Source organism: Hemiscyllium ocellatum, chromosome 28 (genome assembly GCF_020745735.1).
Source record: "Hemiscyllium ocellatum isolate sHemOce1 chromosome 28, sHemOce1.pat.X.cur, whole genome shotgun sequence".
NCBI lineage: Eukaryota > Metazoa > Chordata > Chondrichthyes > Orectolobiformes > Hemiscylliidae > Hemiscyllium > Hemiscyllium ocellatum.
In genome coordinates this window covers 42,073,248-42,099,809 of record NC_083428.1, presented here as the reverse complement: position 1 = coordinate 42,099,809, position 26,562 = coordinate 42,073,248, and the positions used below count along the sequence as shown (strand labels likewise).

Genomic DNA, 26,562 nt, shown 5'->3' with positions numbered 1-26,562 from the left:
CACTGCCGCCTCCATGTGTCTGCGCTGGATGCAGATGCCACCAGGAAAACAAACTCCTCCCGCTGGACCTGCTGTAATCTGTGCTCCTAGGCCCAGTCACTGCCACCAATGAATGCCATCACTGCGACTGAATTTTTCCCAAGAGGTATGCAAGATAAAAAGAGATTTTAAAAAAGGAAAAGCATACAGAGCGCACAAGCTCAAAAGCCCTACTCGACCACCATCTTACTGGACCTTTCTGGGAATGATTTGTTTTTATATTAAATGTATTCCAGCTTTGTTTTTAAGGTTGTGTTGAGATTTAAGCTTTTGGGTGCACTTTTCAATTAGTCATGCTAATTTCAACTCTGTATAGACAACATAGACTCTTTCTTTAAAACTGGAGGAGGTTTTTGAAGATACAGAAGTACTAATAGTTGTCAGAGATGAAAGGGTAAGGACCGAGAGAAAGTAAAGTTTAAGTTAGTAGAGATTTTACTTAATATGGGCTGTAGATAATTTGTGGAAGTCATCTGCAATACGACTCAGAATCAACACATTTGTGAGTTACTATTTAGATGTGGACTGGTTGGACTGAAGGATCTGTTTCCATGCTGTATGACTCTGTTTGAAGATTGGCTAGGCTCGAGTTAGCGAGTAATAGTGGAGCCAGACCTGAACACAGATTACGACCTTAAAAAGTAAAGTTTTGAGAATTTCTGCAGAGCCCCCAGACAGAACTATACAAGTCTGAGCATCATGCAAAGCCCCATCAATCTACGTCGGAATTGTCACCTTGTTGGATAACATGAAGATTGTTGATGCATTTTCTGGGACAGATTTTCAATCTTTAAGGATGGGAGTAAACTCTTAATGTTTTTCTCCCTTCTCAGTCTAGGAGTTTTAGCTTTTAATTTTTATTTCTCAGAAGATCTCATGGCTCAGGTTGGGTATCAAATCGTGATGCTTTACACATTATAACAGTGTTGAAGAGTTTGGATCAAATGGTCTGGTGACAGCCATTTTGTCTGTTACTTCAGTTTTGCAAATGCCATAAACTTCAAAATTGAGTTCAAGGAAGCCTCAGTGATCAGTCTGCTAACAAGTGAGAAAGTCAGTTTGAAAACAACTGAAACAAAGGATGGGCTATGGCATCTTTTTAACTACTGTCAAATCTGAGTTCCATAGGGTTTTTTTTTGAAGCACATCTAAGCTCATTGTGTCTCATTAAAAATAATGTAAAAAAAAATGGCAAAGGTATCAAAATGGCAGCAATTCTATATTCATTCAGTTCTGTTGCCTTCTTTTTCAGATGTGAAACCATCTAACATCTTGGTAAATTCTCGTGGTGAGATAAAACTCTGTGATTTTGGAGTAAGTGGTCAGCTGATTGACTCAATGGCAAACTCCTTTGTGGGAACTCGCTCTTACATGTCTGTAAGTCTTTGTTCTTTTTGTAAATTTTATGCTGTTTTGCTATTAAAATATAGCAATTTATGAGCAATGTGACCTAACAAATAGTTCAAACTCTACAATGGTACAAAATGTTTAATGTGACCCTTTGTGTGATGCATTGTTTAAAAAAAACTGTCGATTTAAGTGTTGTGGTCAGTCAAAAAGTTTATTATAGTCAGATCTATAAGGTAGAAAGATCACAGTTTCTTAAACAATTTAAAATGGCTTCATCAAGAGATTTAGGATACTAGATTTTACAGATTAATAGAGTAGATGAAGGAAAACATTATTCAAATCAAGGCATTTTGAACAATTTTATTATGTAACTTTTGGAACATGTGTAAAGTTAATTTTGCTGTCATGCATTTCCAACATGACGGTCCATTCAAGCAGGGATATGGATCAAAACTAATCACATTCATTCTCCCTTGGTTTCCTGTTAAAAATGAAGAAATACTGTTGTATGTACAAGTTTGTTTTTATTTTAAATAACTGCAATAATGCTAATGTTGAATATTCATAAAAGTACAAAATCTGCGTAGGAATCACTTTTTGGCTTTTGTTTCACAAACCTAGAAAACAGGTGCAGGAGGAAACCAGTCAGAGCTGAAAATGTGTTCCTGGTTAAAGCGCAGCAGGTCAGGCAGCATCCAAGGAACAGGAAATTCGACGTTTCGGGCCAGAGCCCTTCATCAGGAATGAGGAGAGAATGAATGAGAGGAAACCAATCAGCCCTTTCAAATCTGCACCACTATTCAATATGCTCATGGCTGATCATACGATCTCAGTATCCCATTCCTGCTTTCTCTCCATTCTCCTTGATCCCTTTTAGCTGCAAGGGACGCATCCAGTTCCTTCTTGAATATTTCTAATGAACTGGCCCCAACAGCTCCCTGTGGGAGAGAATTCCACAGGTTCACAACTCTTCAGTGAAGAAATCTTTCCTTATCTCAGTCCTCAATGGCTTATCCCTTATTTTTAAACTGTGACACCTAGTTTTAGGCATCCCCAACCTCAGGAAAGCTATTTATAAATGCAAACACAATTTTGTAATAAACTAGAATTTTGTTGGTGAAATATTTAACAGCAAATCCTAAGTTGGTTGATTTTTGTTGCTATGCAACGCAAATGAGAAAAGGAACTAGTCTAATGATGTTGCACTGCCAGATGAATTCAGTCTTTATTACCTAAATCACATTTCCTGCCAGCCTGCACATTGAGGGAGATGGTCAGGAAGTTAACCAATCCCTGAATTTAGTCTTATGGTAACATCTTGCCCAACATGAAAGTTGATTTGTTACTTAGATTGGTACATAATGGATTTCGCATCTTTTCTCATGCATCAGTTTCTTTGAAGATTAAATTTGAAATGATGACTTGGGAAATGTTTGATTTGTTTACTTATGATACGATTTGCTGATATGTTTTTTTTTCCTTGTCTGCTGGCAGCCAGAGAGATTGCAAGGCACCCATTATTCTGTACAGTCTGATATCTGGAGTATGGGGCTTTCCTTGGTAGAGCTGGCAATTGGTAGATATCCCATTCCCCCTCCTGATGGGAGGGAGCTGGAGGCCATCTTTCAATGCCCGTTGATGGATGGAACGGGAGGAGAATCGCACAGCACTTCACCCAGGGCGAGAGCCCCAGGGCGCCCCATCAGTGGTAAGAAATAAACCGCTTTGTTGCTAATGTTATACTTCTCTCACTTTTTAATTCAAAGTGTGTAATTAATCCAGCCTCTTTTCTTTCATCAAATTGTTACCTCAATGTCAATTTTCAAAAAATACTTCCAGGTTCCATTAAAAATGGGCAGTTTAAAAACTGTCCATTTGTTCAATTTATCCCACTGAAAATTAGCTACTTTCACTCAACTAGATCATTTGTCATACTCAATTGTTTCTGAAAGGAAGCAACTTTATGTAGGACTTAACCCTCGCTGTTCATCAATTTACAATTGGTTGTTGCCTCTAACCCTTTGACTTTCAATAAAAAAAATCTGGGTCACTTCCCTTGGGAAGAACTCGAGTTTGAGGCTGTCATTTCATGAAGTGCTTGTTTCTCGGGGTCAACCAAATCCATTTAGCTCCAATGTAACCTCCTGATTACTAAGGCAAAGGAAAATTGGGAAATATTTTATATGCACGTTGCTATTTTTAATTTAAAAGCTGTTCTCCCTATAACTCTACTCTTAACTCGATGGCTTTCTTGAGTTTTCCCATGTTCTGACCTGTTGTGGTGACCTTTACTGAAGAGTATCTCTGTGTACTCCAAAGTATGTGTATTAATTTTTTATAGGATCTCAAAATTAGGTTAGATTGGCCAAAGTCAGGTCATTACACATTTGGTACTGTTGCTGCAAGCATGAGTGGAAACCATAAGTTAATGTCTGGAATTTCCCATTCTTGCATCTAAAAGTCCAACAACCATTCTGTGACCTGCCTTTTGGATGGAGATGATGGCTTGTCCACTTGAAAAAGGGTTTGTGTATTGAAACAAGGGGAAAAGCATTATTCTAAAAACTTTGATCATTCTTCTGGAGAGTTATGGTGGATATGTCGAGCAGTTCCACAGATACTGATGTGTAGCAGTGTTGTTAGTGACCTTTTCCAAATTCAGTTATGTTATTTAACTTTTATTGATTTGGAGCTGATGTCTGAAATGAAAAACCAGACCTGTACACAAACTTGCTGCCTGACATTCCCAATTTTTGTTGCTTTATAGCATTTCAGGAGCTACCATTCTGCAACAGTGCAGTATTTAACATCTATATTGATAAAGTTCTCTCTATCAAAATTGAGCAATTCAGTCAAGGACTTTCGTGTCAAGGCTTGTTTCCAATTTTTAAAATTTGTTATTTGTATCCTTCGCTGCTGCATTGTGGGGGTTATCTCTCCAGGTGTTCAGATCTCTATTTCTCACTGCAACTAATCACCTGATTTGTACTGAAGTTGAATCTCCAGCATTGAACCCCATTAAAAAAGGTTCTTCCTTTTGTGAGGTCATCTTATTTCATTTTGTACTTTTAAACTACTGGTTACAGGCATGTGAAAGAAAGATTTGCACTTTTGTAGCATGTTTGATGTCACATTATTCCCCCAGTGCCTTACAAACAGTAAGATACTTTGATGCATTGTCAATTAGGCAAGGGAATAAAACAGATATAAAATTACGTTATTCTTATCACTTCTGTTACTTTTATGTATAGAATTCCTGGTCAAAGCACAGGGTTCCTAAGAACAAAATAGCTAGTTTTATCATTGTTCAGCAGAAAATGTCATCATTCTACTTAAATGTTCAGAACACTGTTCTTAACAGAGCGCATCCATCTGCGTGTTAAAGAATTTTATTCTGAGAGAACACAGAATTGCCACAAATCTCTCAGCACAATCTGCCTTCCATAGATATCAGCGATATGTCTGTTGGGGGGACAGCACTGCTTCTCAGAGATCGTACCATGAGTATTGTTCAGTAGCTGGTTTGTTGAAGCATGTGCTGGGAGAGTGTTCAGAGACATATCTCTGCAAACTCTGAAGCTTCGTGGTCACGCGGGCATTTTAGTTATGGTTATAACTAATTCATCACTTTGAGTCTCAAGTCCCTTTTATACATGTTTACAACTGCTAACAGTACAGTCTGGTTATGCTGAGCAACATATTGCATAATGTGGTGCTCAGTTTCCCATGGGCTTTGCATATAGCAAAAGCGTTACCCTAATTTCCCAGGTTTGCCATACTTCAGTCCCCCTTTTGGCCAACGGCTTGCCCATTTAAGCCTATTTTCTCTCTCTCTTGCCATTTGTGCCTTCCCATCGTTTGACCAAGTGGCCAGACTAATGCCTTCAGATGTGGCATCAAATTTCACCATCCTTATGCTTATTCATTGCTCCTTTCCAAACCCTTTTTCCTTTGAGTAAACTCTACATCTCCTTAAACACTATATCTTCCTGATGTTCTGCCTTCTCCTCCTCATTCCAGCTTGCCAAACATATGACCAAGACTATAAAATTCATGACTAAAATTACTTGGACGATGACTAAAACATGCAAGGCAGTTCTTATCCCAGGTTGGATATTAACATTTTAATCATCAACTATTTATGGTCTCATGAAATCCTTCACGAAGTTTAGTGTCAATGTCCTTGTTATGTTGATTAGTCTCTTCTCTGTTTTGTGCCATTCGTTTATAATTTGTTTTGCTTTGTCATCAGCTTGCCCCATGATCGTCTTAGTTGTGGAGATCCTCATCCTCCGTTTAGAGTCATACAGCATGGAAACAGACCCCTCGGTCTAATTCATCCATGTGGCCCCGTTTCCCAAATTAAACTGCTGTACCTTGCTTGCATTTGGCCCATGTCCCTCAAAGTTGTTGAACCTTTCCCATGATTTTTCAAGTCTCTGGCTTGATTTAACTGCTAATGCTCCCTACGTTCTCATGTGATTAGAAATAATTCCTTAAAATGAACATTTGTCAGTGGATGGGTCTTGTGATTTGAGGATCTTTATTCCTGTATACTGTACCAAGATTATTTTAACAAAAGCATTTATGTAGAATAAAGTTTTTCTCTCGCGCTCAGTCTCTGACTCCAGTAACACTCTGAAGCAGATTCTTTTGTTGCCTCCCTCTTTCCCCACTCATACCCAAGATGCTGTTCCCTTTACACCGTTATGTTGTTCTTATTACACAGTGGTGGGTAGGGTGGGATCAGAGTTTTTACAGACACAAGTTAGCACAAACTAACTGGGTTAGGGTGGGAATCAGTGCTTGATCTTTGTTTTTAATCTTGGTGACGGCAGCAAAAAGTTTAAAAAGGCATGGTCATTATGGAAAATGTGTTTTTGTTTTTCCTCTTTGGGCAAACAGTGAAACTACAGGAATTTATAAATAGTGACATCAGGCAATCTGAATCTAGTGCCTGGAGAAAACTGATAGCTAACCTGGCTCTTCCTTTTCAAAGAGAAAGTGAGGACTGCAGATGCTGGAGATCAGAGCTGAAAATGTGTTGCTGGAAAAGCGCAGCAGGTCAGGCAGCATCCAAGGAGCAGGAGATTCGACGTTTCGGGCATAAGCCGAAGAAGGGCTTATGCCCGAAACGTCGAATCTCCTGTTCCTTGGATGCTGCCTGACCTGCTGCGCTTTTCCAGCAACACATTTTCAGCTCTTCCTTTTCAAAGCAATGCCTGTTTGCATGGAAAAAAATACCTTCTTTTAAAAGAAGACAATTTTGAGTGCTCTCATTGCCCTGATTTTGCTGCCATTTAATCAAAATGAGTGAATTTCTGATATGATATAGACTCAACACGACCATTCCCTTTTGATGAAGGTTTTATCTCCCTATTCCAGGCAAGCTGTGGGCCAGCACCTAACAGCAGGGCTTCAGAGTTTCCCTGTAGTAGTATCTGGGGCTCTGTATCATTCATTGTTTTACATTTTGTTACACTTGGTTCTTGGGCACTGTCTTCCTTTCCTCCTCTATTCAGAGATGGGAGCAGTCATGTTGTAAATCGGCACATTAGGAGAGGGTAAAGAGCAATTGGTAAAATGTTTGTCATGAGGGAACACAACATCCTGATTTAGTTTGGGCTATGTGGGTAATGCCTTCTGAGTAGATGGAGTAAGACCAGTTTACTAAAATATCACAAAAATATTGGAGATGCTGAAACAAAAACAAATTTCTGGAGAAGCTCAGCAGCTCTGGCAGCACCTCTGGGTCAGAAGTAAAATTAACGTTTCAAGTCTGACTCTTATGAAGCTTCTCCAGCAACTTTTGGTTTTGTTTAAGACCAGTTAACACCCACTTTTAAATCTACAGATGTATGTTGGGCTCTTCAGGCTTGGGAGAGAACATATTGTTATTTCTTGGATATTTGTACACTTGTGGGGGTCCACTCCTGTGACTGCGACTTCCCCCTTCTCACTCGATCACCCAAGTGGTGGTTGTCTAGGTCTTTATCCACCTCCCTTTCTGGAAGTGGCCAATATTGTGAAGGATCCAGAACAGGGTGAAGATATTGATTCTTGGGGTTGGTAGCAGTAGGATAATTCCTATACTCCGATCTGCCCTTATTATTGCAGGTTCTCTCTGGTGTTGGAGCTGTCCCCAGTGATCTTTGTTTACAAAGGGAGCTGCAAACAGCTACCAATCTGTAAGCCAATTGGGTATCTTCCCTTCGTACATTTAGGAAGATTCTTGCTGAGCTGGTTTAGGGCACAGGTTCCAGACAAAGATTAATGGGTTCCTCGAGAGTTGTTAGATACCCTAGTGATAGGGTGTTTAACATATTGTTCAGCAGTTAGAAACTTCTAATGGCTTCTTGGAGGATCTTAGTTCCTTCTCCTCCCATCTTAGCAATGGTGTTAAGAGTGTTCCCCTATTGTTTTGTGTCCCCCCTCCTACTGTCTCTCACAACCCCATTGTGGTTCTTGAGTCAGTGAGTCATTTTCATGCATAGTGTGATCTTCCTCAGGGTAATGTGTTGCCACACTGGAGGCCATGCTAAATTGTCTCAGTGTCATGGTTATGCAGGCTAGGTGGGGTTTCATGAATGTGGTGGGATGCTCTTCAGAGGGTCAGTCAACACTGTAGGGTTTCTACGATTCTATACATCCACCTTTAAAGGCTCAAAATCCCTCCCAAAAACAATGGTTGGCAAAATATAAAAATGAGCTGGCAGTGTGGGTAGTCACTGACTACTAATGCATGTGATGGCTGAAAGGATGGTGTGGGGGTGAGTAACTGTGTCTGCAAAAATGTAGTTCTGTATTCCACCAGGTCAACTTGTATACCACAATCTGTTAGTTTTGTTGTTGTATACCATTGGATCAAGAGTCAGCATCATGGCATGTTTAAGTGCAAAATGAATCTATTTGACCTGATATCTTTGTATGACTTTTTTTGTTGAGCCGTTCAATGTATTCTAATCCTTGTTCTTTCTTTATAATGTCATAAACAAAATCCTCTCAAGTAGTTATCCTGTTCTCTTTTTGAAGCTAGGCCACATTTTGGAATACTGAGAGCAATTCTGGTCTCCCTGCTATAGAAGGATGTTGTGAAACTTGAAAGGGTTCAGAAAAGATTTATAAGGTTGTTGCCAGGGTTGGAGGGTTTGAGCTAAAGGGAGTGGCTGAATAGGCTGGGGTTATTTTCCCAGGAGCATCGGAGGCTGAGGGGTGACCTTAGAGATTTATGAAATCATGAGGGGCAATAATAGGATAAATAGACAAGGTCTTTTTCCTGGGGTGGGAGAGTCCAAAACTAGATGGTGTAGGTTTAGGCCGAAAGGAGAAAGTTTTAAAAGGGACCTAAGGGGCAACTTTTTCACGTAAAGGAAGGTACGTGTAAGGTGAGCTGCCAGAGGAAATAGTGGAGGCTGTTTAAAGGCTTCTGGATGGTTTATATGAATAGGAAAGATTTAGAGAGATATGGGCCAAGTGCTGGCAAGATTAATTTAGGATATCAGATGGGTATGGATGAGTCGGACCGAAGGGTCTGTTTCTGTGCTGTGCATCTCTGACTATGAAAGTTGCTGCTGCTTCAGCTGCCTTTTTTGGGCAATGCATTCCAGAGTACAGCGTCCTTTGTGTTTATTTTAAAAGAAAAAAGCTTCTGACTTTTTTTTGAAGCAGGAGGTGACCAACTTGAGTAAAGGTCATGTTAATAGCTTGTTTTCTTTGCTTCTCCGTTCCTTGATTATGGTCAATGCACCAGAATTGATTTGTGCCTGATGTTTCTGGGAAGCCTGAGATTTCCCAATGACCATTGCTGATCACATGGACTGGTAATTTAACGCTATTTTAACAGGTTTACAGTGATTATTTAAGACAATCACCTTCAGTCTACCAGCTGTAAGGTCAGATTTTTTTAAATGTGTAGTAAATTTTTGAGTCCACTTCTGATTATTTCAAAACCTCTGTTTTATATTCCTGGATGTATTAATGACCTGTAACTGCTGAGGATTAAAACTTGAAGTGGATGGCATGGTGGCTCTGTGGTTAGCACTGTTGCCTCACAGCGCCAGGGACCCAGATTTGATTTCCACCTCAGGTGACTGTCTGTCTGTCTGTGTGGAGTTTGCACATCCTCCCCATGTCTGCATGGGTTTCCTCTGGGTGCTCCGGATTCCTCCCATAATCCAAAGGTGTGCAGATTAGGTGAATTGGCCATGTTAAAATTGTCCATAGCGTTCAGGGGTGTGTTGTTCAATGTATTAGTCTGGGTTCAATGTAGAGCAGTAGGGAATGGGTCTGGGTAGGTTATTCTTTGGAGGATCAGTGTGGAGTTGTTGGGCCGAAAGGCCTGTTTCCACACTGTAGAGATTCTAAGCTGTTCTGCAGCATGCTATTGCTAGTATGTTGGTTTCTGTTGTAATTTTGCAAATGAAGTATTAGAAGAAATTATGAGCTACACAATTGTTTCCTTCTAATTAGCATACCATGATTAAATATCTTGGAAAATTGCTCCTTTTCAAGATGAGGAAGATCTAATCTGGCCCTTTTCAAAGAGCAGTTTTGCTAAGCTTTTTGATCAAATGATCTGAATTCTAACAAACTGACTAGAGAAGACATGATGCTTATGAAAGGAATGTGGTTTTTGTTAATTTTGGTTTTAAAGGGGTAAGCTTCCTATAACCCTTTTGTTACTTTTACCTGAGTTTCAGGCAAACTAGAGGCAACATTGAAGGTAATAATTGTGAATATGACCGACCATCAAACTCCAGCATGTTGTCAGTCAACTGCAGAATGACTACGGACAACTGGCCACCCATTCTTCTTGGTCGTCCTCCTCCTCCTCTCCCCACAAACTGAATAGTACTTTTCATGATCCACTTCTGGGTGTCCTCTCACTGGACACATTAAGAATTCTACACCCTCTAACCCTTCCACACTTTGTATTTCCCAGGTTAGGTCATTTGGCTGGATGGCAGCAGAGTGATCCACTGAGTGGATTCAATTCCCATACCAGCTGATGTTATCATGAAGGGCATGCGCTGCTATGTAGAGAGACAAGAGATCGAAATAGAGTTCTGCGGTACAGATAAAGCACCTTTGGCCCACCGTGTCCATGCCTGTCAAAGACACTACCTAACTATTCTAGGTTAGCTCAGTTGGTTGGTTGTAATGCAGAATAACTCTAAGAGCATGGGTTAAATTCCTTACTGGCTGAGGCTATTGTAAAGGGTTCTCCTTTTCAACCTCTCCCCTCCCCTCCCCTCCCCTCCCCTATGGGAACCACCACCAGTCTTTTCTGCCTAACGAGAGAGCAGCTGGATGGTCCAGCAGGACTGCATGACGTTATTTTTACAAAGGTTTCTGTCTCTGCCAACCATACAGACAGTGACAAACAAGTTGCTGGAAAAAGCTCAGCAGGTCTGGCAGCATCTGTGAAGAGAAATCAGAGTTAATGTTTCAGGTCCAGTGATATTTCCACAGAACTGTTGGTAGTCAGGAAAATATTGGTTTATGTGCAGAAGGTAGGGTGAGGTAGTGATAGGTAGTAAGGTTGAGATAGAGCCCAAAGAGAGAAGAACAGTTGGACAGACAAAGGGTTTGATAATGATCTCGCTGGGAGGGTGAATAGCTGTTTATAGAGACTGTTACTGGCTAACAGTAGGTACTGTGTAATGGCAGACTGTGATAACAAGGCCTGTTGTGTGTGGTAGGGGGGTCTAGGATATGGAGTTCAGAGCCTAATATTATTGAACTCTATATTGAGTCTAGAGGGCTGCAGAGTCCCCAAGTGGAAAATGAGGTGTTGCTGGAGCACTGCAGAAAGCCTGTGACAGAGATTAGATTACTCACAGTGTGGAAACAGGCCCTTCGGCCCAACAAGTCCACACTGACCCACCGAAGCGCAACCCACCCATACCCCTACATATACCCCTTACCTAACACTACGGGCAATTTAGCATGGCCAATTCACCTGACCCGCACATCTTTGGACTGTGGGAGGAAACCGGAGCACCCGGAGGAAACCCACACAGACACTGGGAGAACGTGCAAACTCCACACAGTCAGTCGCCTGAGGTGGGAATTGAACCCAGGTCCCTGGTGCTGTGAGCCAGGATGTTAGCCAGGAAACTGGGTGATGTGTTAAAGTGGCGATGCTGTTGGAGAGAAATACGGACAGGGAGTTCCATGTTCTACCACCCCCTCGGTGAAAATGTTTTTCCTCATATCTTCTCTAAAGTGTCTGCCTTAGATCTGTCTCCTGTCGCTAATCCCTCCATCAAGAGGAAATGTTTCTTCCTGTCTGCCCTATCTATGTCCTTCATTATTTTAAACATCTCAAACATATCCCCTTTCAATCTCCTTGGCCCTGAAGAAAACAACTCCAGTCTGAACAATCTCGCTTCATGCCTGAAACTCTCCAGCCCAGGCAGCAGCATGTTTTCCTTTAGAGTAGAGAAGATTGAGGGGGCGATCCGTTAGGGAGTCCAGAGTTCTGAGGAGCATAGACTGGTTAGATGGGGAGAAACTTGCCCCTTATTAGAGGAGTTAATAACCAGGAGTTTTAAGGTATCTGGCTTAGGTTGAGAATAGAATTTGAGGAAAAATGTTTTTACCGAGAGGTTACTGGAACTCACTGCCTGCAAGGTTGGTAGAGGCAGGAACCTTCAAGACATTTACGAACAATTTAGATGAGCAATTGAAATGACAAGCGTACAAAGCTATAGGCCAAGTATTGGAAGATTAGGCTAGCACAAAATGGATGTTTGGCAGGTATGAACAGGATGGGCTAAAGATCCTCTTTGCAGCTGTTATAAACTTGAAAACTATAATTCAGTAATCTGGTTGTGTGGAGCAGAGATATAATTACTTCGGCTGACTTGTTGCTTTTCTACTGTGCAGGACATGGGATGGACAATCGGCCAGCCATGGCTATCTTCGAACTTCTGGATTACATTGTTAATGAGGTTTGTCCTACTTTGTGTGAATTTGTCGTGAAAGGGCCTCACTTTATTAAATCACTAACAAGGAGAACTGTTTGGTGGCATAATTCAAAGCATGTATGAAGATTAGTTACTTTTTAAAAATGTTTTACGCTGTCTTAGTTCTATATCTTCAATCATTCTCAGCTCGATTAATTCATATTTTATGCATTCAGAAATCAAAATTCCCCACTATATTGTTACCTTTTAATTATTGCACTAACAATTGAAAAGCAAGCTGATCAGGCTTTTGTACAAAGAAATTTTGGGTAAAACTGTCAATTTTCTGAACCGAGATATATTTATTAGTTTTAGGCTTTGGATTCCTTTTTTTGTTCACCTTCTCACCAAAATCTTTCAGCACCATTGACATGGGAAACAACTCAACTGAGCTCTAGTTGAGAAGCATAATGTCCCAATCGGCACATTAGTGAAATGTAACATTGAAGTGGCTGGAGAGCTGCTGCTGTGTTCAGTTTTCCCAAAAGCATTATGGGGGATTACATTCCCCTTGAGATTTTGAAGTCAATTTTCCTCACATTTGTCCCTGGGGGTCATCCATTCTGCCAGCAAAAAGCTCCAGAAAGAGAGTGGAGACACTCCTGCATCCCTTTGTCCTGTTTTATCTGCAGTCCCTTAGAAAGTAGAGCAATTACAGGCCCATCACTGCAATTTACTTTGGAGAGAAATTAGTATTTCCAATCTCTTTCCTCTTTCCTGGAATTGTAATAATGAGTTGCCACACAAAACTAGCAGAGTGTTTGAGTCAGGAATCCTCCCACGGACTGCCAAGTCTGATATGGTTAGCTGCAGGAAATGAGCTTTGAATCATAGAACAGTTTACGCACAGATGGAAGCGATTTGGCCTGTCGAGTTCGCACTGGCTCTCTGAGCAATTCAGCTCCCCGCTCACTCTGTTTCCCTGTAATTCTGAAGTCTTTCTCCAATTCAGTTCCAAAAAGGTATAGTTATAACTGCCTCCAACACACATTCAGACAGTGCAATCAGATCCTAACCACTCACTGCACAAAAGGATTTTCTTCCAGTCTCCTTTAGTTCTTGTGTCTTTAATCTATGTCTTTTTGTTCCTGACCCCTGCCAAAGGGAGCAGTTTATCTTTAGCTACACTGTTCAAATTTTTCATATTGACCACCTCTGTAAAATCACCCCTCGACCTTCTCTGTGCAAAGGAGAATAACTGCAGCTTCTCTCCCATCTTTGTAATTGAAAAGTCCCTCATTCCCCCCCCACAGATATCTGTGTATTTAAAAAAATCCCTCATCCCTGTCACCATTCTTTTATTCTGCACCTTCTCAAAGTCCACCATACGCTTCCTAACCATTAAAATCAGAATTGAGCACAGTAAACCAGTGTTTTAGAAAGGTTCATCATCATATTCTTGTTTCTTTATTCTGTGCATTGATTTAAAAAGAACCTGTCTACCTTCAACTTTTCTCAACTTGGCCTGGCACCACGAATGCCCCTTAAAACGCCAGGATTTATGTGCCACACCCTGTTTAGAATTGTACCCTTCCGTTTATATTACGTCTCTTTGTTCTTTCTGCAAGAATGTGTTTCTTCATAGAGTTATAGAGATGTACAGCATGGAAACAGACCCTTCGGTCCAACCCATCCATGCCGAACAGGTATCCCAACCAAATCTAGTCCCACCTGCCAGCACCCAGCCCATATCCCTCCAAACCCTTCCTATTCATATACCCATCAAAATGCCTCTTAAATGTTGCAATTGTACCAGCCTCCTCCACATCCTCTGGCAGCTCATTCCAAACACGTACCACCCTCTGTGTGAAAAAGTTGTCCCTGAGGTCTCTTTTATATCTTTCCCCTCTCACCCTAAACCTATGCCCCTCTAGTTCTGGACTTCCCAACCCCAGGAAAAAGACTTTGTCTATTTATCCTATCCATAACCCTCAATTTTGTAAACATCTATATGGTCACCCCTCAGTCTCCAAGGCTCCAGGGAAAACGGCCCCAGCCTGTTCAGCCTTTCCCTGTAGCTCAGATCCTCCAACCCTGGCAACATCCTTGTAAATCTTTTCTGAACCCTTTCAAATTTCACAACATCTTTCCGATAGGAAGGAGACCAGAATTGCATGCAATATTCCAACAGAGGCCTAACCAATGTCCTGTACAGCCACAACATGACCTCCCAACTCCTGTACTCAATACTCTGACCAATAAAGGAAAGCATACCAAACGCCGCCTTCACTATCCTATCTACCTGCGACTCCACTTTCAAGGACTTGTGAACTCCTAGGTCCCTTTGTTCAGCAACACTCCCTAGGACCTTACCATTAAGTGTATGCATCCTGCTAAGATTTGCTTTCCTAAAATGGAGCATCTTACATTTATCTGAATTAACCTCCATCTGCCACTTCTCAGCCCATTGACCCATCTGGTCCAGATTCTGTTGTAATCTGAGGTTACCCTCTTCGCTGTCCACTACACCTCCAATTTTGGTGTCATCTGCAAACTTACTAACTGTACCTCTTTCATGCTCGCATCCAAATCATTTATGTAAATGACAAAAGATCTTTAGAACATTAGAGCTTATGGGTTTGGACCCGATTTACCAACCTCTGAGAAAAAGAACTGGAAATGATATCACCCACCTTAACAGACCAAGACACACAAATAGAAAGTGGGACAGAACACGGTGCTTCATTTGGAGACTCACTGATGATGTTCACTAGCATGGTGACAAAATGTCTGAAAACAAACCTTCCAGCTCAGCAAGCTAACGTACAACCTGAGCTACAAATCTTATCCAAAATTGCAACTCTTCCTACTTGTAGGATAAAAGCCTTCAGTGCTCAAGCGATGTGGGTAACTTTGTGTCTGCTGTAGCTAATGCTTTGACTGCCCTCAGGGAATAAGACAAACCATCTGGAAAAGCTGGTGGATTGGTTCACATGCCTTCACTGTGACTATAACCGAACAAGTTAAAGTTTAGATAGATTCCTTTTGAAGATTTAGTTCCAGTGAAACTGATTACTCCCTTCATTTGTGGTTAGTTTTTTATAAGAAACATTTGCATTCATTCTGTCGTCATGAAATGTTTAGAGCGTGAATTTTAGTAGTGATTGTATCAGGAGCAGCAGCCATTTCAATATGACAAAGCAATGGTCAGGTAAGTCCTTGGTACTTGAGAGAGAGAGGTGATGGCCATGAAGTGTTGAGCTTTGGGGGAAGTGGCGGTCCCATGTTTTCTAGGTTGAGGAGTTTTGACTGATCAAGAATTATGTTGCACTCTGCAAAACCTGAGATTATCAGAACAGGAGGACGATACCACTTGGGTTTCCGCTCCAAGTACAGTTGCCAAGTTAGCATTTTCTTTGTATGTAGCATAGCCTCTATGTTGCGAAGAATAGCAATAAACTTTTACTTGAGAAACTCGCCCTCTTTTCTGTATTCTAAAATATAACCCAGTTATCAAGTTCTTACAGCTAGGATTTATTTATTTAAGATGTTTCTTTTATGTCATCCTTAGTTTATAAATGGAAGATGAATTTCAGTAAATCATTTGCAGCCAGAATACTAATGTTAGTGTTTACACCATCCACATGCTGGTTGTCTAAAAACAGTTGTGTTTAGGAGAAAACATGATCACTTCAAATTATGACTGTGTGACTTGAAATGATACCAATTTCTGATGCTGTCCAGAAGGTTCACATCAACTGTTGTGTAAAAATATAACCGATATATGACCAACTGACAGCAGATTGTGCTGAGAAAAGTCATATTATTTCCTGACCATTTTGTTACTTTTCCTTTTAGCCGCCTCCTAAACTCCCTATCGGTGTATTTACACAAGACTTTCAAGAGTTTGTAAATAAATGGTAAGTGACAACATGCTCTGTAAGAGCACTGGTCTTCTCATAAACAGTCCAGCAAGGATATTTGATGTCCCACGGTAGTTGTCAGACCTTACTTTTCCCTCTGGCTTACTGCACGGCATCAGCATTTTCCCCCTCCTATCCTTGTTTCACGCTTACAACTTCAGCATGAATTAGATTTGGTTCTCCTATTGGGCAGCATAGACTAAATAAATAATCCTGACTCTGAAGTATTACACTGGTAACCAATTTAAAATGCAGTTGGGCTCACAGTGAAATCCATTTGTGCACAGTAGCAGCTAATGTACTCATGTTATGGACCAGGCCAGACTACCTCAAAATATTTCAAGAAAGTAGCCCAGACCCAAACTTTGTTTTAAGTAGCTGGCCCAATGGCTTAGTTTTAAACAAAGTACAAGTTATTTGCAAGATTACCGAATGGAACACAAGCAAAACAGAACAGAATATAGAATAGATTAACTATTTAAAAGCCCAATTGATGCTATCTCAATCTAATGGTGCAACAGTCTCTATAAACATCCCCTTAGCAAAAAGGTAATATCATATACAGGTTCTCACAGGAGAGAGAGCTGGCAGAGAGATTTATCATGGAACCTCCACCTACTTGTAGCTATTTCTTTAAATTCAGAAGCTTACACTGACTGCTTGCTAAAACAAAATCGGAGAAACGCCAAGCTGGGAGAACTAGCCACTCTCCTTTCATTGAACACATGTTTTTGTTAAAACTTGAAAGCCTTTTTCCTGAGGCAGTAACTGTTAGATATAATCAAATTGGCCCTAAAACCATTCACACCAGTCACATCAGATCTTTGGCTTTTGCAACCACTCTCAAAAATAAGCCAAGGACAACCTAACGTTGTTAAAGGAGCAGCATCGGCATACTGTTACACTGGAGCCTGGTCTTCGTGGGTAAAAGAAATTCATACTTTTATTTTGATTTGAGGAAAGGGTTATGGAGGTCACCAATCCCTGCTATGTTCCCATTGGCAAACGCCTGAGCAAGCCTGGGCTGAGTTTAATTAGCTATGATTGACAGTTGCCAACATTGTCATGCCAGCCATGATCCAAGCAATCAGTACTGTCTTTTCTCAAGATGTACAAATGGATGTGCCCTTTCAGAGTTTGGTTTTGTGGATTTCAGTCCTGATGAGTACAAGATTAAAAAGCTTCAACTGAGTTTTTCTTCTTAACAATGTGCAAGTTCTATACTGGCAAACAATTATTTAGGAGTTTCATCAGATTGAGACATAGCAAATCTAGTTGCTTTGATCAAGAAAGGGGCAAAATAGAATGGTGGAAACCACAGATCAGTTAGCCCAACTTCTGGCTGGAAAAATGTTAGCTTATTGAGCAAGTTCCAACAGGGTGCTTAGAAAATCTCAATGCAGTTGGGCAGATTCAACCTGGCTTTGTGAGAGGGAGATCATATTTGACTAATTTATTAGATTATTTTGAAAAAGTGACAAGAAACACTTTAGTGGAAATCTTGTTGATGTCATGTATTTGGATTTCCAAACGATGCCTGTTAAAAGTTACAGCAAGTAATAAGAGCTGGTAGAGTAGAAGTAACATTAGCATGAATAGAGGGGTTCATTATTAGGAAGCAGAAAATAGGAATAATCAGGCCCTTTTCTAGTTGGAAAGTTGTAACTAGTGATGTACCATAGGGATGAATGTTGGAGACCCTATAATTTAAAATATCTATGTCAGTAACTTGGATGAAGGAATGCAGGATGAAGGGATTCAATGATTACTAAATATTTTTTCCACTGGCTTGCAGATGCAGTACATCTGGAAAAATACAAACTTGTCCACTTTTGACAGCAAGAATCCAAGCTGGATCAGAGACCAAAAAGGAGATTGATAGTCAGAAGCAGGGGGCATGGCTGAAATAGTAAATAAATACCTTTCCTGAAGGGAAGGATGCTGCCGAGGCCATGGTGTCAGAGAGAAAAAAATCCCTGTCACTGGAAAGGATCACAATGAGGAGGACATCTTAAATTGGTGACACTTAGTAGTTAACAAGGCACTACAACCAGATGTGACGCATGTGAGGATTTTGAAGGAGGTGAGGGTAGAAATTGTGGAGACACTGACCATAATCTTTCAGTCTTCTCTGGATTCTTGGGAGGTGCCAGAAGACTGGAGAATTGCAAACATTACAACTTGTTCAAAAAAAGGCTAACCTTGGCAATTACAGACCTGCGAGTTTAACTTTGGTTTGTGGAAACTTTTGGGAAGTTATTTGGGATTAAAGCATTAGTCACATAGGGAAAAAGTGGGTTGATTAGGAAGAATCACTATGGATTTCTAAAGGGGAAATTGTATTTAATTCTGAATTTATCGAAGCAGGAGCAGAAGGGTTGGTGAGAATAATGCTTATGTTGTGTACACATGGATTTCCAGAAGGCATTCAATACGATGCCACACTGCAGACTTGAGGAATATTTTTAAGTCATTAAATGAAAGGGACAGTGGCAAAGTAGATACAAAATTGGTTAAGTGATTAAAAAGTAGAGAGTAATGGTTATGAGATGGTTTTTGGACTGGAAAAATGTTTATGGTGGAGTTCTCCAGGGATTGGTCTTGGGACCCCTGCTTTTCCAGCTTCATATTTATGATCTGGGTCATGGTGTGCAGACACCAATTGCCAAATCGCTGCAGATGACACGAAACTTCAAAGAATTGTAAACTTAACAGAGATCAGTGTGGAGCTGCAAAAGGACATCGACAAGTTGGAGTGGGTGAGTGAGGTTCAATGCAGAGAAATATGAAGTGATGAACTTTGGTCAGAACAACATAGAAAGAGCACATAAAATAGGGTGTACTATTCTAAAGGGAATGCAGGAGCAGAGCCACCTGGGTGTATATGTGCACAGATCATTGAAGGTACAGGTGGAGAGAGCATTAATCATGTATACTGATAATGGATGATGATGGGATAGTGTAGGGGAATGGGCTTAGATTAGTTCACAGGTCAGTGCTGCAGCGAGGGCCAAAGGGCCTGTTCTGCGCTGTATTGTTCTATGTTCTATACCGTGTTCTTGGTTTGTTGAATTTGTACAAAATGCTTGTTAACCTCAGCTGGAGTTGTACAGCAGATGCCACATGATAAGGAAAGATATGAATGTTTGCAGAGAGTGCAGAATTGATATATTAGATTGGTTCCAGGAATGAGAAACATCGGTTATAAGGATAGATTGAAGAAGTTGGGACAGAGGACAATCTGAGATTTTCAAAATCATTAATGGGCTGGATAGAATAAATAAGGTGAAGCTATTTCCACTGGTAAAAGAACAGGAAGAGGGCACAGATTTAAAATGATGTGCAAACGAAGGAAAAGTGATGTGAGAAAAACCTTTTTCTCTCAGTGCATGATTAGGGTGTGGAATGCACTGCCTAAAATGTGGAGGAGACAAGTTCAATCGCGGTATTAACAAGGGCATTAACACTAGTAGTGTCTCTCTAATGAGAGAACAGCCCTCCAGATAATAAAGCCAGTGCAGGCACAATGGACCAAAGCCTGCACTGTAATCATTCTGTGATAAGAAGCCTTCTGTTTAAGTCTATGATGGAGCAGTTGTCTTTTTCTCTGTGAGTCTTTTATCTGTGAAATTCTGTTCCATAGGGAGCTGTAGTGTTAATGAATATTTTTAAGGCCAAATTAGATAGATCGTTGCTTGACAGAAAAGGGAGTCAGAGTATTGAAGGTGGACAGGAAAGTAGAGGCCAAAGTTACATCCAAAACAATATTATGAAATGACAAACCACGCTTAAGGGGTTGAAGTGCCTATTCATCTGAATCTGGATGTTCTCAATGGCAAGACAACAATTGCTGCTCTAGCCAGAAATACAAACACTTGTGAAAAAAAATTTTAAAAGTTGTGGCTTGTTATCGATTTTTACATTTTTCATTTGTGAGTTAACATGTCAAGTGATCTTGAGTGCACATTACTTCAGGAGGACTTTTGAACATTATGGCTTAAAGCTGAGGCTGTTAGTAGAAATCAAAATGTTTTGCAAGCTCTAACACGTATCAGGAAACCAAGTATGAAAGGATTTGTTTTACTATTTAAGATCTCTGAAGATTTAGGACATTTCTATCCGAATCTGAAGCTCCGGATGTTTCGGTTTACATAATAGCTTAATTGCAGCAATTCACTTGAACAGCATCTTCAAGAGATTACACCTGATGAAGGCTTCCTTCGGTGTGACTAATCACTTTCAATCTTAACATAAACTATTTAATATCCAATAGACTAATTCATAGAACAAAGCACTTCCTTCCTTTATGATCCACGTTTGTGCTCAGCGCTTTCACTAAGTTCGGTTTGATCTATTTTAAGGTGTCAGTACCTAGACATCTCTTCCTGTTCACTATCTCCTTTATTTAAGCAAGCAATTGATACAATGAACATTTGGTGATCCAATATCTTGTCTTCTATAAGATTTTCTGCCATTTTAAAAATGAGCGCCATAAAGGCAGTCTCCCTCTGATAGTGCAATTTGTACTTGTATTCACCCTGCTGCATGAACACAGTTTCTGAAGCCTTTTGTCCCCACATTGTTAATGCTACATAGCACTGAATTACATCCATGTATCTGTAAGCCACTCAGTGCTGAGGATATGTAGTTTACACTGGTCTCTTGATTGTATTGCTTTTATGTTTATATTTCAATAATTAATTGTAATCCTCCTCTTGGGTTTTTAATTTTGCACCTTCTACATTCTGAATTTACATGTCAATGCCTTGTAGTAGTTAAATCTAGTCTTTTGAGTCAGGTTTGGTTAAACACAATCTGCTTGAGAATGAATAAGGCCGATACCCTGATTATTGTGGTTTGGTTTGCTGGCAGGCAGGAGTATTTAATCAGGCTGATTCCCAGCTCTCTGCAACACTCCAACAATGTTAGCCATTTAATTAAATTCAGTATATTCCATGTGCTCAGTGTTCAAATTTTGATGCTCATAATTGTTATACAATTTTGTTGAGATGAACAGGGAATAACTTTTCTTTGGTTGGGTCAGTAACTAAAGTAACCAAAACATTTATCAGCAGTTGAAGGGAGATATTAACGACAAGCTTTTACAATGGGGTTGTTAAGACTCAGAATCCCTGAAAAAGTGGTCAATAATGATATTTTTTAAGAGAATAGATAAATATTTGAGAACAAAAATGTCACAAGGAAATGAAAAGTGAAAACTGAGCCAGAACAAAGGCCACATTTAATTATTTTCTTTGTTTTTCTACAAGAATTTGACGATCACCCATTTATATGCATACATGTACAGCGTTCTATTAGACCAAATTCTACATAAGAAAACGTTATTGGGGGTAAAATTGAAGATGGTAGTCCTCATCCAAAACAGGAATCTCCTAATGTTAAATAATCACCCTGATCTGGAATAAACCACTGCCATCTGGTTTTCTGCTGTGACTAGATCTCCTCTTCCCTCTCCTCATAAAATAACTAAATAAATAAATAAATTCAAGGACATTACTTTTAAGGAATTAACTATTTTCTTCCCCTATTTACTATGATCATTGTAGCCCACATTCACTTAAATTTGCAATGCTGTTTTAAATTTTCAAGCTGAAATGTCATGAATGTACCAAGTCTGAATATGTGCATTTGTTAATTTCTGTAATGCGTTCAGGTTAGATGCCATGGTCATCTTTTTATCCTTGCTCAATGGTGCTGGGTGAATAAAGCTGCATACAAGATTAAAAAGCAATATATTCCAGATCCCAAGTGCACTGGCATTTTTGCAAAGTTGACCTTGGTTTTCATCTTTTTTTGTATCTTACATTGTGACCTGTAATTAGCATCTGTGTAAGATACTGAAGATAACTGATAATTATGTCACTCCTCCCACCTCCATCCCCCTCTCCTGAAGATGTGGAGTCTTTGCTTGAGTTCAATGCCGCTGCCACCAAGGATACCTGACCTAAGTTCCTTTTTTAAACAGTGAGTGTGGCAAAGTGTTCCTTGTGAAGCTTCATAAAGTTATCCAGCTCAAGAGTAGGGAGATAGGGGTCAGTCATCGGTCATGTTTTTTTTATCTCTATTTGAGTTACCCTTTCACAAAATGAAGGTATCATTAGGACAAGCCCTGGCAAGTAGTTTTCTAGACACAAGGTTATGGTAAAAGACTAGGCGAAAGTGAAGGTTGCAAATGCTGAAGATCAGACTTGAGTGTGTGGTGCTAGAAAAGCACAGTAGATTAGGCAGCATTGGAGGCGCAGGAGAATCAACATTTCAGGCAAAAGCCCTTCATCAGGAAAGAGGCTCTGAGCTGAGGGGGGCGGTGAGATAAATGGATGGGAGGTGGGGCTGGGAGGAAGATAGTTGGAGGTGGGAGTAATGGTGATAGGTCAGAGAGAGGAGGGTGGAGCAGATCAGTGGGAAGGAAGATGGACAGTTCATGAGGGCAGTGCTGAGTTAGAAGGTCGGAACTGGGATAAGGTGGTGGGGGGAGGGAAATGAGGAAACTGTTGAAATACACATTGATGCTGTGGGGTTGGAGGGTCCCAAGGCGAAAGATAAAGCATTCGTCCTCCAGACGTCGGGTGGTTAGGAAGTGGTGATGCTAAAAGACCAGTGTCATCCGTGAACTGTATTCCAGCATGAATCACCACCTGTTGATTGTTCTTGTAAAAGGATATACGTTGGGATATTTTATTATGCCAGAGGCACTGTATAAATGCAAGTTATTGTTAATCATACTTTTTTTTAGTGTCAGAAATGCCTGTGTTTCAGCTGGGTTTTAAGACTTCATTTTCAACTGGAAGTTATACATACAAGGCTGGCTCTTATTGATCCCTGCAGTCTGCAGGGAGTCAAACTTTTTCAAAATCAAACTTCATGGAAAATATTTTTGTCATGATGTTTGTGTGATTTGTCACGATGTAGAATTTTTAAACACTGAATTTGCTCTTGTTGGAAATATTAATGGTCTGTGTACGTGAGGATGTTCCAGGCTATGCACAAGTAACATTGATTTTGTTTTTTTTAGTTGCATTCCACATATAATATACAGTAGTTATATCATAAGATAACGATTGGCTATGAATATGTATGTAGCTATGTAGCTGAAGAACTCGCTGAAAGTTGTCAAACCAACATCAATGTAAATTACTGCAATGTTTTACTAATTAAAATTTTTAACTGCAGCTTATTCAAGAATCCAGCTGACAGAGCAGACTTGAAACTACTTATGGTGAGTGAGATTGTTCCATCAGGCCTTTAATTATTTGATTTGCATCTATTCTGTAGTATTTTAATAGCTGGCATTCTTGCCAACCTAATTATTCTGCTTAAGATGGCACTTAAGCTCCCCACTTCTGCACAATTAATCAGACTTGTAGTGCATAGAATTTACAATCTTGAATTGGGTCATTTGGCCTGAATGACCTTTACAGGTGTTTGTGCTCCATACCCTACTTTATCTAATGATTATAACATATCTTTCCTATTCTCTCCACCCTTTGGCTTCCCTTAAATACACCTTGTATTCTCTGGCAGCAAAGTTCACAGTTTAATCACTGACTGAAGATATTTCTCCTGGGTTCCCTATTGGGTTTTTCTGATTTCCACATCACCAAACAGATGGTCATTTTGTTTTGACAAGCCTCAGGCTATTTTGGAGAGTTAATCAGCACATTTTAAAATCCATTTGGTGCTGTTCTAATGCTGAGCAGTCAGTGACCGTGCTAAATTCTTAAATTTCAAAATTTGTGGCAGCATGGTGGCTCAGTGGTTAGCACTGGTGCCTCTCAGCACCAAGGCCCCAGGTTCAATTCCCGCCTCGGGCAACTGTCTGTGTGGAGTTTGCACGTTCTCTCCGTGTCTGCATGGGTTTCCTCCCACAGTTGGTCATGTTAAATTGCCCGTAGTGTTAGGTGCATTAGTCGGGGTAAATGTAGGGGAATGGGTCTGGGTGGGTTGCTCTTCGGAGGGTCGGTGGGGACTTGTTGGGCCAAAGAGCCTGTTTCCACACTGTAGGAAATCTAATCTAATCTCTTAAGAAAAGTGCAGTTCTAACAGTTAAAAATTACTCAAATGTAATGCATCCTTTTTAATTTATGATCGAATTGCATCTGATAATTTGACTGGGGGTTGCTTTTTTTTCTGTGCTTTCAGGTTTAACTTGAGTTTCTGTGTTGAGGTTGATACACCATGTGACTGAAATTCTCTTGGGTTTCACTGTAACATAATGAAGCCTATGGCTACTAAAAGAATGTAATAGCTTTGATTGAGATTTGTTCTTTCTTGTCCCTTCGTTGAGTTTGCTGTGCTGTTGGTATGTTTTTTAGAAAACCTCACATTTTCAGATTTACTAAGGTCAAATTAACACCAAAGTTGCAACTTCTATCCAGTCTAGCTCATTATAACTGTAAATGACGTAGTAATCTCAGGTAAACATGCTTCAATTAGTCCATTGTTTGACACTTGACTAGAATTGTGATAGCATTAAAAGCAACATTTTATTTCAGTAAGTGAAGCATATGTTTAGTGAATACTGTGGGATACAGTATTATTGGCTGACGTCCAGAGTTTAGCCTGGAACCTTGGTACAAAGAGAAATAATTGCATTAGAGGTAAAATACTGTGAATGCTGGAAACTTGAAATAAAAACAGAAAATTCTGGAGAAACACAGCAGGTCTGGCAGCATCACCTTTGGCGAGAAGCAAAGTTAATATTTTGACTCTGATTGATTGATTCCTCAATTCTGAAGAATCATATGTATCAAAGTTAGTAATCACTGTAATTTATTTTTCATTCCTTTTGGTAAAAGCTGAATAGAGAGTTTCTTGAAATGTTTTTCACCTTCAAAATGTCACTGGTTATCGATCCATCTTTACCTAATTATTTGACAAACTGAGGATAAACATGTAACTTACCTGCAACAATGGTTATGAATCTCTGTTAAATTATGAAAGATCAGCCAGAGTAGAAAAATTATGTCGATTTCTTGCTGCAATGTTCTATTCATTTATCTTGGGTAAGTTTGATTCAAAACATGTTACCAAAAACTCTAGTAATCTATTTAGTGTCCCATGACCTTATGTTTGATAATGTAATGTAATTACAATGTATAATATTTATGAGGGGGAGGTGATAGTCTAATGTTACAATTGCAAAACTATTAATCTAAACGCTTAACTACCTTCCTGGGGATCTGGGTTTGAATCTTGCCACAGCAGATAGTGCAATTTGAATTCAATAAAATAAATTACCTGGAATTAAGAATCCACTGATGACCACGAATCTATTGCTGATTGTGTCAGAAAAACCCATCTGATTCACTAATGTCCTTCAGGGAAGGAAGTTCGCAGTCCTCACCTGATCTGGTCTACATGTAACTCCAGACCTACAGCAATGTGAATGAGACTCAACTACTCTCTGAAACGACCTACCATCTGCTACAAAGTCTCAAATAAATAAAACCGGACAGATACCTGGCATTGACACCAGCAGGTATCTGAACGGCAGAAACAGCCCCATCGACCCTACAAGATCTTCCTTACTAGCATCTGAGGGCTAGTGCCACAATTGAGAGAGCTGTAAGCTTCAATGAGATCCCCCTCATCCTCCTCCACTCCATTGAGAATAGATCCAGAGTCCTCAACCCCTCCTTATGACCAGCTCCTCCCAGGATCTTTCTTATGAACATCTTCTGGATGTCCTCAAAAGCCAGCATGTCCTTTCTTCGATACAGGGCCGAAAACCGCTCACAATATTTCAAATGCGGTCTGACAAGAGCCTTATAAAGCCTCAGTAATACATCTGCAAATATGTTGCTGGTCAAAGCACAGCAGGCCAGGCAACATCTCAGGAATAGAGAATTCGACGTTTCGAGCATAAGCCCTTCATCAGCCCTTATTCAGTAATACATCCCCTGCTATGGTATCTAGCCCTCTTGACATGAATGCTAATATTGCCAACTGAACCTACTTGCTAACCTTAAGAGAATCCTGAAGTAGGACTTCCAAGTTCCTTTTGTTCTTTCAGTCTCTGAAGTATTTAGAGACTATTGGTAAATATTTCATGCCTTTAGTCTTCCCAAAAGTGCATTACCTCACTTCCAAAATTGTGGAATTCCCATTCCAGTATTTGTTCCTAATTCAAATTTAATTCTATCAACTCAGCTTCCTAAAATTAAAAACCTAATTGACTACTTTTATCCCTGTTCTATCCTTGTCCTTTTTCATAACTCTTCCAAATCAGCTGAATTATGACCACTTTCATCAAAGCCTTCCCCAACTACTTTGTGAAATTGCCAAGAACTCAATCAAGACCTGTCCCCTTTCTTGAGCCT

General features: G+C 40.1%; 1 protein-coding gene across 1 annotated transcript in view; it reads left to right on the top strand.

The window, feature by feature from the left end:
* map2k2a (mitogen-activated protein kinase kinase 2a) overlaps window positions 1–26,562 on the top strand; it is a 77,600-nt gene that overhangs the window by 43,506 nt on the left and 7,532 nt on the right. Inside the window, exons 6-10 of the mRNA XM_060846299.1 lie at window positions 1,292–1,416; window positions 2,884–3,097; window positions 12,280–12,344; window positions 16,158–16,219; window positions 23,414–23,459. Coding sequence (XP_060702282.1) covers window positions 1,292–1,416; window positions 2,884–3,097; window positions 12,280–12,344; window positions 16,158–16,219; window positions 23,414–23,459 — 512 coding nt within the window. The remainder of the gene's footprint in view (window positions 1–1,291; window positions 1,417–2,883; window positions 3,098–12,279; window positions 12,345–16,157; window positions 16,220–23,413; window positions 23,460–26,562) is intronic.